Genomic DNA, 18,136 nt, shown 5'->3' on the forward strand with positions numbered 1-18,136 from the left:
TTTACATTTTAGAACACTAATTCTTACAGCAAATAGTTTCAACCTGAAAAGACAGGGGCTGCCATTGTGACACAGCAGGTTAAAGCCAGTCTGCAAAACACCAGCATCTCATGTGGGCACCCGTTTGAGTCCTGGCTGCTCCATATCCAATCCAGCTCCCTTCTAACAGCCTGGAAAAGCAGCAGAAGATGGCCCAAGCACCCCTGCCTCCACATGAGAGACTCAGAAGAAGCTTCTGGCATCTGGCTTCAGTCTGGCCTAGCCTGGCTGCTACTACCATCTGGGGAGTGACCCAGCAGATCGAAGGGCTCTCTATTTCCCTCTCCCTCCCTGTAACTCTGCATTTCTAATAAATAAAACCAGTCTTTAAAAAAAGAGAAATGAAAAGATAATGATGAGATAGTAATCAGGATGTTACCAAAAACATCAAATTATGAATATGAATAAATATGAATACATACATGAGTTATGGTATAGCCAAATTATATGAAATGATGCAGCGGTATGAAATGAAATTCATCTTTATATCTTGACATAAAAATTCAAGACATATATGTAAGTTTTTAAAAAAATCAAACTGAAAAACCATGTATATAATATTACCATTTATATTAAGCATTCACATTGCAATACATATTTTCTACAATTACACGTGAGGGTACTTCAAAATGGTCATGGAAAATGGAACTGGGGCTGTCAGTGTTGTGCAGAAGGTTAAGCTGTCACCAGCAACACTGGTATCTCCTGAGTGCAGGTCAAGTTCTGGCTGCTCCTTTTTGTTTGTTTGTTTTGTTTTTGTTTTTTGTTTTTGACAGGCAGAGTGGACAGTGAGAGAGAGACAAAGATCTTCCTTTACCATTGGTTCACCCTCAATGGCCGCTGCGGCCGGCGCACTGCAGCCGGTGCACAGCGCTGATCCGAAGCCAGGAGCCAGGTGCTTCTCCTGGTCTCCTATGCGGGTGCAGGGTCCAAGCACTTGGGCCATCCTCCACTGTACTCCCTGGCCACAGCAGAGAGCTGGCCTGGAAGAGGGGCAACCAGGACAGAATCCGGCGGCCCGACTGGGACTAGAACCTGGTGTGCCAGCGCCACAGGCGGAGGATTAGCCTAGTAAGCCACGGCGCCGGCCATGGCTGCTCCATTTTTGATCCAGTCTCCTGCTAATACTCCTGAGAAGGCAGAGAGGATGGCCAAAGTACTTGTTCCCCTGCCATTCATGTGGGAGACCAGGATGCAGGTCAAGGCTTCTGGATTTGGCCTGGCCCAACCCTGGCTTTTGTAGCCATTTGGGGAATAAACCAGCAGATGGAGGATCTCCCTCTGTGACTCTCCCTCTCTCTATGTAGTGCTCCCCTTCAAATAAATAAAATAAATCTTTAAAAAAAAAAAGAATTAAAAGATAAGCTAAATATTTTGGTACAAGTCTATTGATGACTGGATAAAAAAATGTGGAATATATACATGATGGAATATTACTCAGCCATAAAAAAGAATGAAATCCTGACGTCTGTAACAGAATGACACAACTGGAGATCATTATGCTAAGTAAAATAAGACAGGCCCAGAAAGTAAAATATCATGTTTTCTCTTATTTGTGGAAGTTAACAAACAGAGCATAAGAACTGTGTGGATGTCATATCACTGGTATTTAGTTATAAACACTGCTTCACTGAGTCATACCATGTAAATGACATCATACCTGCCTTTCTCACATTATGAGCATTGTCATGAATCCCTGACATTAATCTTTATTTTCAAGAAAAAAGTATATATGTGTATGTAAAAATATCTATGTTTAGGGGCCAGCGCTGTGGCCTAGCAGGTAAGGCCTCTGCCTACAGTGCCAGCATCCCACATGGGCACTGGTTTGTGTCCCGGCTGCTCCACTTCCGATCCAGCTCTCTGCTATGGCCTGGGAAAGCAGTAGAAGATGGCCCAAGTCCTTGGGCCCCTGCACCCACGTGGGAGACCCGGAGGAAGCTCCTGGCTCCTGGCTTCAGATCGGCACAGCTCTGGGGGTTGCGACCAACTGGGGAGTGAACCTGCGGACGGAAGTCCCCTCTCTCTCTCTGCCTCTCCTTCTCTCTGTGTAACACTGACTTCCAAATAAATAAATAAATCTTTTTTAAAAATCTGTTCATGGTAAATGTGATAACATTTTAAAAAATTATAAAATAAAAAAATCTTTTGAGTCTCATGTATGTTTCTTTAAAAGATGCATTTTCTGGGGCCGGTGCTGTGGCATACGAGGTTAAGTCTCAGCATGCGGTGCCAGCATCCCACATTGGTGCAGGTTCATATCCTGGCTTCTCTTCTTCCAATCCAGCTCCCTGCTAGTGGTATGGGATAGCAGTGGAAGATGGCCCAAGTGCTTGGGCCCCTACACCCACGTGGGAGACCTAGAAGAAGCTCCTGGCTCCTGGCTTCAGATCAGCTCAGCTCTGAACGTTGCAGCCATTTGGGGGAATAAACCAGCAGAAGATCTCTCTGCCCCACCCACCCTCTCTCTGTAACTCTGCCTCTCAAATAAATAAATCTTTTTAAAAAAAAAAAATCATTTTCTGTGAGCCTTCTGACAACTTTTCATATGCACAAATCTCAAAATTTTGCATCAAAATAAATTTATTCAATTCTATTTTTCCTCTAATTTACTGAAGTATCCTTGTATACACATATGTAAATTCATGAAAAAAAACAACAGAACAAGCTAAACCAGTAACAGACTCTGGCAGTGGTAGTTGAAGAGGCTTTCAATGATACTTGTAATATTTTAATATTTTGTTGTTGAAAAAAAGAATTTGTGTATAACTTATGAACTAATTTTAAAAATCAAGGACAGAGGGGCTGGCACTGCAGTGCAATAGGCTAAGCCTTCATCTGCAGCACCAGCATCCCATATGGGCGCTGGTGTGATTCGTGGCTGCTCCTCTTCTGATTCAGCTCTCTGCTATGGCCTGAGAAAGCAGTGGAAGATGGCCCAAGCATTTTGGCCCCTGCACCCTTATGGGAGACCTGGAAGAAGCTCCTGGCTCCTGGCTTCGGATCGGCATAGCTCCGGCCATTGCAGCCAACTGGGGAGTGAACCAGCAGATGGAAGACCTCTCTCTCTCTGCCTCTCCTTCTCTCTGTGTGTAACTCAAGTGAAATAAAAAAAAAAAAATGACAAACCTGGTAGGATCTACTTCAAAGCTGACATGTTGCCAATCAGAGGATGTAATGACAATTCGTAATAAAGGATCCAGGAGTTTTTGTAGGTAGGTAGCACCATATACCTAAAAAAAGAAAAATAATCAGAAAAAGGAACATATCATGTCTGCTCCATGTATCCTGCATTAAGAAGACAATCTGCTCTGCACATTCTGTATGTAATCATGGCTTGACATGCCTCAGCACACATAAAATGAATGATACAGACCTTGAAACAGAAGGTCATTATTTTGCTGGCCAAGCTGTTGCCTCGGAAGAGAGTCTGCATAGAGTCTGCTAATTCTACTTCCTTCGAAAACATGTTCCAGAGCAGTTGGTAGAGCAAATGCCGAGAATCAAATAGGGTAACCAGAACTCGAGCTAGTTCATCCTGAGAACAAAACAAAATTGTGTTGGTACATACAATCTCACTGCTTTCCTTAACAGGAAGACAACAGCATCTAATAGAACAAGGTAAATGGTGAATGACTATTGTGTCTATGATAGATGACTTTATATATGTCTACAATTCCTGTCAATTCTAAGTATTAGCTGGCGAAGGTTAATTGAGCCCTAGGCTTCACATGGTTACAGAAATTGCCAGGATTTGGCTCAAATTGTATTACGAAGTGAAAGAAAATAGAAGATGACAACAAAGAGTTCTACTTGGATTTGTACCTACGCATACACAGTTCATTTTCTTAGAAAATCGCTGAGCAGAAACAAAACTTTGGTGGCCAGAACTCTACTCTCTCCTGACACAGTCAGGGGAACTCAGCAAATGCTCAACATACACCAGGCAGAAAAACAACGAAAATGGCAACACAAGACTTTCAAGAAATCAGGAGGAAAAAGATCTGGGCATTCAGAACTCAATAGATCAGCCAGATTTATATACAAACGGGGTATGGGCTAGAAGCATCATCCATTATTCAATCAATAGCCCTTCTAATTCCCTATAGTAGCTCTTGATACACTCAAGAAAAATGACTTGATAGGAAATCCCAGTTTAACCAAGCTACAAGGAGAAACAGAATAGGGATAACTATAAAAAGATGCATCAACCTTCAGGCAATAAAAAAAAAGGGCAGAGGAGCTGGCACTGGGGCATAGCAGACTAAGCCTCCACCTGTGGTGCTGACATCAAAACAAGTCCTGGCTGCTCTACTTCAAATCCAGCTACCTGCTATGGCTTGGGAAAGCAGTGGAAGATGGACCAAGTGCTTGGGCCCCTGCACCTGTGTGGGAGACCCAGAAGAAGCTCCTGATTCCTAGCTTTGGATCAGCCCAGCTCCAGACATTGTGGCCATTTGGGGAGTGAACCAGCAGTTGGAAGACCTTTCTGTCTCTCTCTTCCTCTACCTCTCAAATACGTAAATAAATCTTAAAAATAAAATCAAAAAAGAGCAGGATCACATCCCATAGCTCCTCTAATTCTTGCCCAAGAACCAGGATTACAATAATCCAATATTTGAGTAAAAAGAAATTTTTAATAATCCTAACCACAAATAGTCTAGAAGCCAATGAATTATGAAGATCCAATACACTCAGCTCTATTACTTATAATTACATAATCATATTTAACAGATGTAAAAACTCTTATTTTCCATTATAAAGTAAAATTATGAGCAAGAACTCAGTTACAAAATAGAAACTATTTTTAATTATTGTGCTAAATGTTTTCTTCACTCTAGTCATTTCCCTTGCAAATTCTGAAAATGTTAAGCAACTGATTTAAAAAAAAAACATATTTACAAAATAGAATTACAATTTAAAGTATATTTTTTTCTTTTAGATACAGGTCTAACACACCTGGCGTAATATAAAGTTCCTCTCAAAATAAAATCATTGAATACAGAAATCATTAGAAATGACTGCCTATAAGAAAAGAAACTGAATTAAAACTTCTTGGATTTAACTGATCCCTTTTTTATAAGAAAATAAGTATTTTTAGTATTAATTATTTTCAAAGCACATGAAGATTTATGAACTCATCTGAGGCGGTAAGAGGATGTCGGTAATTTGGGAGGTGTTACTAATCAATGGGTATAAAATGTCACTGTGTAAGACAATTCCGTTTTGGAGTGCTGCCATGCTGCCCTGTGTCTCTACTGTATGCTATAAATCCTGCTCTGGGGGGAGATCCGCTCAGTCAGAGAAGAAAAATCACAGAGAGCCTACAAGCAAGGGTGCACTAAGAAAGAAACAAGCTTCACACGTGTGAGGAACAGTGTGGCTCTAGCTTGGTGAGGGAAAACGGAAGTGGCACAAAACGATGTGAGAAAGGAGGCAGGGCCCAGACTGAGGAGATGGTACAGGCCAGAGTCCAGTCTGGAGTTTTACTTTAAGTATGAGAAATAGGGTCAGCTTTCCAACAGAAACAAATCTACAAGCAGTGACAGCTAATCTTATCAGTTATAATTTATTATACTGAAATCTCTTTTGGTACAACATTAACCAAATGGCTTTTTAACATGGAAAGGGAAAACAATCCTTTTCCGATTTTTTAGCATATGTTATTAAGAATGATGTGGTTTTAGGAAATTTTTTTATTAAATTAAGAGAGAGGCCAAATAGTCATCTGTCTCCAAGGTTTAAAACAATATCTCTATTTCAAATACAAACAGAATGTGTGAACTAACAAACCAATCGTATATAGCATTATAGAGAAAAAAACAGCAAACTAAAGGCGGTAAACAGGCACACAGCAGAGATTTCAGTTCTAATAACTAACAACCAACTAAAATTAGGCTTACTGAATTACCTTATGTAATACCTGTAAACAAAGACACTAGATCAGATCCATGGTTTGAAATGTTTTAAAGTCCGTGTTTAAGTGAAATATTTTAGTGGGCTGGATGAGGTAAGACATAAGCAAGGGCCAATTACTTCCCCATGGATGAAAACTACTTAACTGAATATGTGAGGGTTCTTCCAGCTCTACATTCTCAGTTCATTCAATAAACATTTATTGAACAAATATATCTGGAAATATTAAGTGTGTGCCAAGCACTCTTGTTCCCCACTAACTCAGTAAACTTACCCACTGCGAACAAGGGACCACATTGGCCAGGGCCATAGCTATGGGGAGCTCTCCCTGATCACCCATCATCGTGACCAACTCCACTAGTCTCTCAAACCGATCTGCCAGCACCGTTTCTGCAAGGGTATTAAACTCTGTGCCTTGTTGAAGGATTTTTGTCAGAACTTCCATAAATGTAGCTCTCGTCTGGAGATCCTTGTGATAACCTAAACCTGATACGGACAGATAGATAAAATTTACTGACATGGTCTTGCTCAAGAATTTTTTGCTTGTCTTACATGCTGATGACCCCGGTGTTACATTTTTCCATGAAGTTTTCATTTGACCTCACCTATGGAGTGCATGAGGCCACTGTCCACATTAGCATTGAGCAAGTTCGACATCGCAAGAACTGTACAGTGCCTCAGTGATGCCAGCCTCCGAGACATGCCACGCTTCCTGCCACCTGTCTGTGCATTTTCATCTTCAACTTCACTACAGTCATTCAGAAGGTTCATAAATAACGTGAAGTACCTGGGAGACACAAAGACTGACCCTTACACAGTGAAAGCAACATCAACAAGAAAGCTAATCAGACATACTGAAATAATCACATGTCCCACATAAGCAGCCCACGTGATGTATGTATGTATGTATATATGTATGTATGTATCTCTCTCTCTCTCTCTCTTCAGTTTTGGGGTAATCAGCCAAGGGGGCTCATTATGAAGTTGCTCTGGTGAATCTGATTTTATCCTGACAAAGTCTAGTATACATTTCATAACATGAGCACCAAGTAGATGCACTATTGCCTGGTCAATGTGTCACTTTTAATGTTTAGCTCATAAAACAGTGGTTCCAACAGTTTGGACATGTCATTTTAAAATGACTTTATGAAGCCATTTGGGTTTCATTATAAGGAAAAATTCATTTATACATAATTTCCTTTAAAAAACCACAAAACACAATTGTTTTCCTGTCCCATTCCTGACATGGGGAATATTTCTTCACAAGTATAGTTTATTTTATCAGACACCAGCCGCCGGCCATAACAGCAAAGCGATCGGGTCCATTCTCTCAGTATCATCTGACACTCTGGTTACACTTCATTCATGCATGTGTGGGGGATGGGAGGGGGTTCATTTGCTTTGTGCTTGTTTTTGAGTGGCTGAAATTTACTTAAGAAATAACTGTGATTTGGCTTCCATCAGTTCCACACCATCTCCTTCCTCAGGCTGCAGCGGAAGACCAGCCAGGAGTGAAACTACTGCTTCCATGCTTGCCTGGTCCAAATCTCTGAAGCAAAACAAATTTAGAGACCATCTTTCAGATTCTTTGACTCCACTTTCCTCTCAAGTCAACCTCTTACTAAGAGACACAAATTTTACAGACTACTTATTTCATTAAACAAAAGTACTAGCACAACCTAAATAATTTGAGTTTCAGAATGAAAATCAGATTGCAAAAACTTACAAATCAGGGAAAAGATGGTAACTAGAAAAAGGAATCTAGGCAAAGTAACTACCTTAAATCTTAAGTATGCACTGTAAAATCAAGCCTGACCAAAGAAACGCAGATGAATAGTTAACTAAACAGTGTTTAATCACTTTCTGATATGGGTCAGTAAACATCATTAAAGCAAACTTAAGCAATTACTTCTTAGACACACTCAATAAAATTAAATTTCTCAAATAACCTATTTGTTATGGTTTGGGTAATAGTGTAGGTGTCCCAGAAGGCTGTGTGTTAAAGGCCTGGTCCCCAAAGTCTCAGGTTAATGAATTACTCTTAATGGATTGAGGGTAGGTATTTAATCCAAATATAGTGTCTAAAGATGGAGCTGTTGGGAAGTGACCAGACTGACTGCGGCTGCTGGGATAGAGCCCCCATGACTGAATCATGGTGGCTTCACAGAGATCACACACACATGGACTGGTGTGTGCTCCCTCTGCCTCCTGACTTGCCATGTGATCTTTCCCAAGCCCCTCATCAGACGCCAGGCCAATGGGACCATCCGACCTTAGACTGTACACCTCCAGAACCACGAGCCCGAACAAGCCTTCTTTCTTCCTGAGCAGTTCCTCTCAGATATCGACCACAGTGACTAAAAGATAACTAACAGACCATCTCAACATAAAACACAATCTAAGGCTTTATGTATCTCCTCAATGACTACACACTTCCTACATCAATTAATACTAACTTTCCAAATAAAACACTCTTTTACATTTGTTTGTATTCAATGTCTTTCAGCAAAAAAAACCGTAAAGAATATCTTTACCTATTTCAAACATAAAAGCTTGACATACCAAAAAACAAAAATGCACATGAAATAAACGTGTAATAGCTATTATGAAGTAGTTCTACAGCTTGGAGTAAAACATGCTAATATTTAAAGGTCATTCGTACTCTGCTTTTTTTTTTTTTTTTTTTTTTTACCTTGTAAGACATTTTACATCATCATCTGCTGCTTGGTTTGATGTTCCCATAACCCAGTCTGTCAGGTATTCTACCATCTTATTCCTATAGAATGGTGGAGGAAAAAAAATTTAAAAAGCAAATAATTCTCTTGTAGTTACACACACATACCCTTTTAGTCATAGAATATATCTTATTTGCATCTTTTAAAAATATTTACTTATTTGAGAAGCAGAGAGAAAGCAGTTAGAGCAAGCTTCCATCTGCTAGCTACTTCCCAAATACCTGCAATGTCTGGAACTAGGCCAGTCCAAAGTCAGGAGCCAAGAACTCAGTCCAGGTATCCCACATAGGTGGTTGGAACCCAATTATCATCACTATTGCCTCTCAGGGTCTACACTGGCAGGAAACTTGAATCAAGAGCCAGAGAAGGGACTTGAACCCATGCATTCTGACATGGGCCACATGGTCTTAATCACTAAACCAAATAAACATTCATCCAGGGGCCAGTGCTGTGGTGTAGTGGATAAAGATGCCACCTGCAATGCCGGCATCCCATATAGGTGCCAGTTCGAGTACTGGCTGCTCCACTTCTGATCCAGCTCTCTGCTATGGCTTGAGAAAGCAGTAGAAGATGGCCCAAGTCCTTGGGCCCCTGCACCTGCATGGAAGACCTGGAAGAAGCTCTTGGCTCCTAGCTTCTGATTGGCTCAGCTCTGCCCACTGCAGCCATTTGGGGAGTGAACCAGGGGATGGAAGACCTCTCTCTCTCTCTCTCTGCCTCTCCTTCTCTGTGTAACTCTTTCAAATAAATAAATTAATTAAAAAAAAAATGTTCACCCAGTACTGATACTTTGCCAAATAACGCAGGTGATGTGACAAATTGATGAATGAGATCCTGCAATCACAGATGTAAAAGAAAGGATGAACACGAGTTAACTTTGATGTTGATCCTCCAGATGGGTCCTTAGTTATCGAACCCATTTGAAAACAGAATCAAATTCTTAGCTCAAGTGCAACTCAGTTTAGAAAAAGAGGCCAATGTCAGAGGCATAAAGTGTGGGAAATATGAAGACATAAAGAGAAAAGCAAACATGCACAAGGATCCTTTCCCCAATAACCAGACACCTACTATTTTTCTGTACTTCATTCAACGTAAGATTTACAAAACCCTACTTTGCTCTTTCAAGAAACTCACCTAAATTTCATCTCTTGACAAAATGAGAGGTCATCTCTTCTTGCCATCATGACTTCAACTAACTGACACAGCTTTGTTTTTATTTGAATTGCATGGACCATATTTCCAAGCACACGAACATATCTATGAAGACAAAGAAATATGACAAAAATTATCAGCTAAGAGAAAAAGAGAGGGTATTCTAAATCCTTTTAATCTTTAAATAAAATGAATAAGTATAACCTTAAGAATGATAATATTTTTATTTACATGAGAACATACACAACTTCTGACTATATTATTATACCCTACTTTGGATGTAGTAAAGGAAAGGAGGGCAAATGATTTCAATAACTACCAATACCAAGTGTAAGACGTTTTTCTTACTCCTTAAAATACACTTGTGCTACATTTCAAGAGAATGCTTACCTGACCAGATTTAACATCATCGTTTCAATGCTAGCTTGGCCCAGATGTTCAGAGCTGCCTTCGGTATGATTATCTAGTAAGTTCTTCATTATAGCTATGGTTTGCTCTACAAACTGAGTATTGGTGTCAGTCAATAAAACCTATGCAAAGAATAAATTACATTAGTGATATGTCTTCACTGCACACAAGACAGACTGCGCAGCAATGAAACTGAACCACGGACCATCACACACTGAAATGTACCCACAGGTGTACATGCCAACAAGCACAGAGAGACACACTCATACCACAGCCAAGACATTTATACTCCTAGGTACCCTCACACACCAGTTCCTAGGCAGCAAACTGATCCCTAAATAACATGCCTCTTCTTTCTGAAATTGTCTATTTTTTAAAACTGTGAATCTATATTCATTTGAGTATCTACTTTAAATAATCACAAAGAAAAAAGCCTCATTATTTCAAACAAGTCATTCTAGTCATAAGGAAACATGAAAAATAAAGCAGAAAATACTTTACCTGTCCTTGGGAATCAAAAAACTTGCTGATGGTGTTCTTCAATTTGTTAAACAACATTGGATAAAGAGCAGGACTCAACTCTAGACCCACTAGATCCTTAACGTTGGTCCGTATCTGAAGTCCCACTTTCTCATGGTTACACACCATCAAGGAGAGCAGCCTGTCCATAAATTTGCTAACAGGTGTGTCTGCATTTCCGTCTGAAGACATCACTGAAATCATGGAACCCTTTCGCTCACTGACGGGGCCCATGGGTGGGCTATAGGTCGCCAGGCCAGAATTGCTCCTCTGCTGCAGGCACACACCCCCAAGAGCACAAAGGAAGCCGGTCATGTTGATCCATTCCTGCAGGGAGTCTGTGTCAGACAAATCTATGGATCCTCCTCCACTCACATGGGACATTCGCCTCTTAACAATGGTCTTGTGAAGGCTCTCGGCAGCCTAAACAAAAATTTTTGTGGACAGCATGAATTCCACTTAAATTGGTTGAAACTTGACAAAATTATTCATTATCCAACATCTCTTCCATAACAAAAGTACATTTTTACATTTTAAAAGTCAAAATCTGAACCTCCCATATATATTTTTAAAGAGCAACTAATATATCCATAGCTAGACTAATATCAACCAGAGTGTCAAGTTTCTTTAAAGTACCCTAATGCACTGCTGGTGGGAATGTAAACTAATTCAACCATTATGGAAGTCAGTATGGATATTTCTCAGAAACCTGAAAATATATCTACCATATGACCCAGCCATTCCACTCTTGGAAATTTACCCAAAGGAAATGAAATTAGCATGTCAAAGAGTTATCTGTATCATAGAATGGTTATAGCAGCTCAACACATACTAGCTAAGATATCAAATCAACCCAAATACCCATCAACTGATGAATGGATAAAGAAATTATGGTATAAATAACGGAATACTATTCAGCCATAGAAAGAATGAAATCCTGTCTTTCACAAAAAAAAAAAAAAAGGATGCAACTGGAGACCATTATATTTAGTGAAATAAGCCAGTCCCCAAAGACAAATACCATGTTTTCCCTGATTTGTGAAAACTAATATACAGAATACACAAATGTAATGTATATGAGCTAAACGTTTTGAGATCTGTTTATTGTTTATAGCACTTGCCTATAATCCTGAAGAACAGTGGTTCTTTTATTTAGTGGAGGGTTAAGCTTGTGATTATAAAGTAATCTGACAGTATGTCAAAAATTGACATAAAATTTGAAATAAATTGAAAAAAATTGAAATAAAATAAGGAAGGAGGAGGGAAAGGTGGGACCAAGGGAGGGAGGGAAAGGAGGGAAGTATAATTATGTTCTTAAAAGTATACTTGTGAAATATGTGAAATTTGTTCCCTTTATATAAATTTTTAAAATTTTTGAAAATGCTTTTGATTCACATGGATGAAACTTAAAAACATTATATTAAATTAAATAAGCCAGTCATAGAAGCTTATGTAATGTATGATTTTGTTTCTAGGAAATGTCTAGAATGGGCAAATCTACACAAACAGTGACTGGTAGGAGGGGGTGGACAGGTAGCAAAGTAGGAGTTGGAGCAGAGATAGTTAAAGGGTACGAGGGTTTTATTTTTTGTTTTTGGTGTAGTTTTATTTGAGGTGATGAGAATATTCTGAAATTTATTGCGGCAATGGTTGTACAACTCTGTGAATATGCTAAAATAGTCAAAGAAGTAAACACTTTAAATGGGCGAAGTGTATGAATAAATATGAAACAGTTACCAACAAAATGCTTTCATTCTAAAGCTACATGTCTTCTCCAACACTAGATACACAATTTTGCTTCACAAAAACATAACTTCTTCCCTGTTCTAATTAAGCATGCCAGGAAAAAGGCAATGGGAGGATAACCAGTTTTTCCAAAATACCTAATAAAAAGCACATGGGCATTACAAAGAAAACACGAATACCAATTAACTATTAATTTCTGAGGTAATAGGTTGATATTAATAGTTGATGGATGAAATGATACAATTGACAACAACTGATGAATGAAATGTCTACACTTTAAATTTCATTTAACCTACAGGTTTAATCGGTCCATCTAAATCTTAAGATCCCTTAATTAGAATATCAAATAAAACAACAAAATAAACCATTTCAATTTTATTCTTGTCTACCTCTGTCACCTCTTTGTGAAAGGGAGAAAAAACAAGAGTAGAGGAATGGTCTTTATGATGGTGGTAACCTTTCCTATCCCTGCTGTGCAAATGCCAACTAACTGCCACACGCAGCTACTGAGGGGTGAAATGTGACCACAGTACAGTGCCTTGTATGACTGAGGAACCATCTCATTACTTTTTAATTAATTTAAGTTAAAATGCAACTTAGACTAAACATCAACATGTGGTTACTGGTTACCATATTAGTGAGTGCAGATACAGACGAACCACCACTCAATCTCAGTCTTAGGACAACTATATATTTATTAGTCTAAGAGTCACTCCCAAAAGATTACAGAAGCCAAGTATACCTATTTACCTTACCAAGTAACAGACAAAAGTCATCTTCCCAAACTCACCTGGCCATCTTCCATTTTGGCTTTTGGATAGTTAAGGATTAATTTTGTAGCTTGCTCCCATTTTGCATGTGTATCTTCCCAAGCCTAAAATGAAGACAACTATCATTTGAAAGCAACTGTAAGCCAACAGCTAAAAATTAATCAGTAACTGCCAGTTTTCAAAGCTGGTGCCCACTACAAGAATAACATTCTACTTATCACATGCACATATCTTGAGTTTGCTTCAAGAGCTATTCCTGATCACAGACACATAAAAGGAGGCTTCTCCAAATAGGGCTGGGGGGACAGGTGCTCCTGTTGCTGCAGGCATACCTCTGTGTTCCCTGCAGTGGGATGCTCGATGCGTCGCAGCAGTGCCATCACTCTTTTCTGAAGTGCTGCTCTTCCTAAACATAGAGGACAGCAAGTCAAGCTACTATACTGCTTGCCAGTAGAGCCCCTGACAAGCCCCATCCAAAAGGCAGGGGAGGAGGAATGGAATGACTGCTTCAAATGATACAGCTGAAGCCTTCCTTTCACCAGCCTCACAACCCAGGTTTTTATTTATCTGGGACTCCACAATGTCCACAGCATAAAATAGCTCTTTCTATCTATGACTTACTCAAAACATGGCAGAATTAAATATTATATGATCTGTAATTGATAATGATCTACACTGCTAGCTATTTAACAACTGTACAGCACAGTAACCATACTAAAAACCTGGTGGGAGATGAACAATTTCAAATACTACTGATGTTCACATTACCCTGTTCAAAAAAGGCTATCAATTAGTTATTTAATTCTGCCCCCATAGATTTAAAAAGCATTCTTACACTGCTAACACAATCAGATTTTATGTGACTTGAGGCCAACTGACAAGGGGAAAAACGCCCATCATCCACATTTACCTGTTGACATCATATTGCTGACGGAGGCGAACTCCATGAACGTGTTATAGTTGGTCAAGAAGTTGTGCACTGACACTTCATCTACCCCACACCGGATATCTGCTTCCTCACAGAGGTGGCGGAAACAGGACATGGCAACCAGGACAGCTTCAGTGTCCGGGCTCCACAGAAACATGTACAGAGCCACTTCCAGTTTGGTCTGGGCTTGTCGGCATATGGGTGGGGTTCCACTGCAACCTGCAGCACCATCCTGGGAGTCAGGGGTTGGAGGCATATATTTGCAACTTAGATGACTTTATTTATAACACCCAACCGGTCAATAAACTATGTGCCATATATATCAGCATAAAACAATTCACAAAAAGTTTTCATTTTAGTTAGGATAAGGATTTGGTCTAAATGAGATTGTTAGGTTTTTTTTTTTTTTTTTTTAACTGTATTTGAGAGAACAGCAGGAGAGCCCCCATCCACTGGTTCACGCTCCAGATGCTTGCAATAGCTGGGGCCAAAACCAGGAACCAAGAACACAATCCAGTTCTATGTGGGCCACAGGACATACAATTATTTGGGCCATCACACTACCTCCTGGGGTCTGCATTAGCAAGAAGCTGGAGATAGGAGCAGAAGCTGGGCACTCCAATTTAGATGTAACTCCTAGGCTAAACACATTTCCCTAGATGAGATTAATTGGACTAAAATTTACTACTATCTACTCAATTTCAAATCAAATAGGTATTACCCAGTCTAGATCCCAGAAGTATAAATTAAGTCTAACAGGGACACAAGTAAAATACCCAAATATAAATCTACTGCAGAAAAATGTAACGTACTTCCAAGTAAATTATAAGATACAAAGAAAGAGGAAGTAACAAGGAGTTCTATCTACTTACAAAAGGGAACACATAAGTACACTGCAGTACTGATTAAAATAAGGCACAGTCAAGAGCTAAACATTGCTGAAGAAGATATATAAGAGTCTGAATTATATATTCCCCAAATATAAAATGGAGAAACTCATTTACAAGACAAATACATGTTCTGCAGGTAAAGCAGCTGACAAAAAATGCCATACTGCTGAGCTGTTTTTTTTTTTCTCAAAAGAGGATTGTATTTTAAAGTAGGGATTTAAAAAAGAAAGTCATGGTCTGGAACACAAAGTCCTTGGTAGTGATGCCATATTTTTCATTTTAATGTGATTTACATTTAGGAGGAATTCTATACACAAAAAATCCAGAAACATGAATCTACAACAGGATGCCAAATTTTATCTCAGTAAATCCGTACCTATGCTAGTTGGTACAACTTTTTAAAAAATTTTTTATTTAATAAATATAAATTTTGAAAGTACAACTTTTAGCTGGCGACGTGGCTCACTAGGCTAATCCTCCGCCTGCAGCACCAAAACCCGGGTTATAGTGCCGGTTGGGATATCAGGTACTAGTCCTGGTTGCTCCTCTTCCAGTCCAGCTCTCTGCTGTGGGCCGGGAGGGCAGTGGAGTATGGCCCAAGTGCTTGGGTCCCTGCAGGCACACTGGAGACTGGAAGGAGGTACCTGGCTTCTGGCTTTGGATTGGCGCAGCACTGGCCGTAGCAGCCATTAGGGGAGTGAACCAACGGAAGTTAGACCTTTCTCTCTGTCTCTCTCCCAAACTCCCTCTGTCTCTCTCTCACTGTCTAACTCTGCCTGGCAAAAAAATAAAAAATAAAATAATAATAATAAAAAAAAGAAAGTACAACTTTTGGAATATAGTGGCTTTTTCCCCCATAGCCTCCCTTCCACCTGCAACCATCCCATCGCCCACTCCTTCTCCCATCCCATTCTTCACCAAGATTTTTCAATTATCTTTATATACAGAAGATCAACTTAGTTAAAGATTTCAATAGTTTGTACCCACACAGATAAACAAAGTATAAAGTACTGTTTGAGTAGTAGTTTTGCCATTAATTCACATAGTACAACACATTAAGGACAGAGATTCTACATGGAGAGTAAGTGCACAGGGACTCCCATTGTTGATTTAAAAATTATCACTCTTATTTATGACGTCAGTAATCACTTGAGGCTCTTGTCATGAGTTGCCAAGGCTATGGAAGCCTTTTGAGTTTGCCAACTCTGATCTTATTTAGACAAGGTCATAGTCAAAGTGGAAGTTCTCTCCTCCCTTCAGAGAAAGGTATCCCCTTCTTTGACGGCCATTTCTTTCTGCTAAGATCTCACTCACAGAGATCTTTCATTTAGGTCTTTTTTTTTTTCCCTGCCAGAGTGTCTTGGCTTTCCATGCCTGAAAAACTCTCATGGGCTTTTTAGCTGGATCCGAATGCCTTAAAGACTGATTCTGAGGCCAGAGTGCTGTTTAGGACATCTGCCATTCTATGAGTATGCTGTGTATCCTGCTTCCCATGTTGGATTGTTCTCTCCTTTTTCATTCTATCAGTTATTATTGGCAGACACTAGTCCTGTTTATGTGATCCCTTTGACACTTAATCCTATAATTATGAACTGAAATTGATCATTTTGACTAGTAAGTTGGCATTGGTACATGCCACCTTGATGGGATTGAATTCGAATCCCCTGGCACGATTCTAGCTCTACCATTAGGGGTAAGTCCAAGTAAGCATGTGCCGAACTGTACATCTCCTTCCTTTCTTATTCCCACTCTCATATTTAACAGGGATCACTTTTCAGTTAAATTTAAACACCTAAGAATAATTCCGTGTTGAGTAAAGAGTTCAATCAATGGTATTAAGTAGAACAAAAAAATACTAAAAGGAATAAAATAGTAACCTGTTCCTCGACAGTCGGGACGAGGGCTGATCAAGTCACTGTTTCTCATAGTGTCTCTTTCACTTCTACAGGTTTTCTTTAGGTGCTCAGTTAGTTGTCACTGATCAGGGAGAACATATGATATTTGTCCCTTTGGAGCTGGCTTATTTCACTCAGTATTATGTTTTCCAGATTCCTCCATTTTGTTGCAAATGATTGGATTTCATTTTTTTTTTTACTGCTGTATAGTATTCTAAAGAGTACATATCCTATGATTTCTTTATCCAGTCTTCTGTTGATGGGCATTTAGGTTGATCCCATGTCTTAGCTATTGTGAATTGAGCTGAAATAAACATTGAGGTGCAGACAGCTCTTTTATTTGCCAATTTAATTTCCTTTGCGTAAATTCCATGGAGTGGGATGGCTGGGTTGTAAGGTAGGACTATATTCAGGTTTCTGAGGAATCTCCAGACTGTCTTCCATAGTGGCTTTACCAATTTGGATTCCCAACAACAGTGGATTTGTGTGCCTTTTCCCCCACATCCTTACCAGCATCTGTTGTTAGTTGATTTCTGTATATAAGCCATTCGAACCGGGATGTGGTGAAACCTAATTGTGGTTTTGAATTGCATTTCCCTGATGGCTAGTGATTCTGAACATTTTTCATGTGTCTGTTGGCCTTTGTAGTTCTTCTTTTGAAAAATATCTACGTATATCCTTGGCCCATCTCTTTAAGCGGGTTGTTTTGTTGTGGTAGAGTTTCTGATCTCTTTGTGGATTCTGGTTATTAATCCTTTATCAGTTGCATAATTTGCAAATATTTTCTCCCATTCTGTCAGCTGCCTCTTCACTTTCCTGACTGTTTCTTTTGCAGAACAGAAACTTCTCAATTTGATGTAATCTCCATTGTGAATTCTGGCTTTGACTGCCTGTGCCTCTGGGGTCTTTTTAAGAAATCTTTGCCTGTGCCTATATCTTGCAGGGTTTCTCTGATGTTCTCTAATAATTTGATGGTGTCGGGTCATAGGTTTCAATCTTTAATCCATGTTGAGTGGATTTTTGTGTAAGGTGTAAGGTAGGGGTCTTGCTTCATACTGCTGCATGTGGAAATCCAGTTTTCCCAGCACCAATTTTTTAAGAGACTATCCTTGCTCCAGGAATTGGTTTTAGCTCCTTG

General features: G+C 39.5%; 1 protein-coding gene across 2 annotated transcripts in view; it reads right to left on the reverse strand.

Annotated features, from left to right (window-relative positions):
- Positions 1-18,136, reverse strand: part of NF1 (neurofibromin 1) — a 291,063-nt gene that overhangs the window by 132,134 nt on the left and 140,793 nt on the right. For both annotated transcript variants that reach the window (XM_062175267.1, XM_062175266.1), the window contains exons 18-29: positions 14,196-14,445; positions 13,618-13,691; positions 13,306-13,389; positions 10,752-11,192; positions 10,233-10,372; positions 9,825-9,947; positions 8,648-8,731; positions 7,388-7,504; positions 6,561-6,742; positions 6,230-6,441; positions 3,416-3,577; positions 3,169-3,272 (exon numbers count right to left, since the gene is read on the reverse strand). In XM_062175267.1, the coding sequence (XP_062031251.1) occupies positions 3,169-3,272; positions 3,416-3,577; positions 6,230-6,441; positions 6,561-6,742; positions 7,388-7,504; positions 8,648-8,731; positions 9,825-9,947; positions 10,233-10,372; positions 10,752-11,192; positions 13,306-13,389; positions 13,618-13,691; positions 14,196-14,445 (1,973 nt within the window). The remainder of the gene's footprint in view (positions 1-3,168; positions 3,273-3,415; positions 3,578-6,229; positions 6,442-6,560; positions 6,743-7,387; positions 7,505-8,647; positions 8,732-9,824; positions 9,948-10,232; positions 10,373-10,751; positions 11,193-13,305; positions 13,390-13,617; positions 13,692-14,195; positions 14,446-18,136) is intronic.

This window comes from Lepus europaeus, chromosome 18, assembly GCF_033115175.1.
Source record: "Lepus europaeus isolate LE1 chromosome 18, mLepTim1.pri, whole genome shotgun sequence".
Classification (NCBI taxonomy): Eukaryota; Metazoa; Chordata; class Mammalia; order Lagomorpha; family Leporidae; genus Lepus; species Lepus europaeus.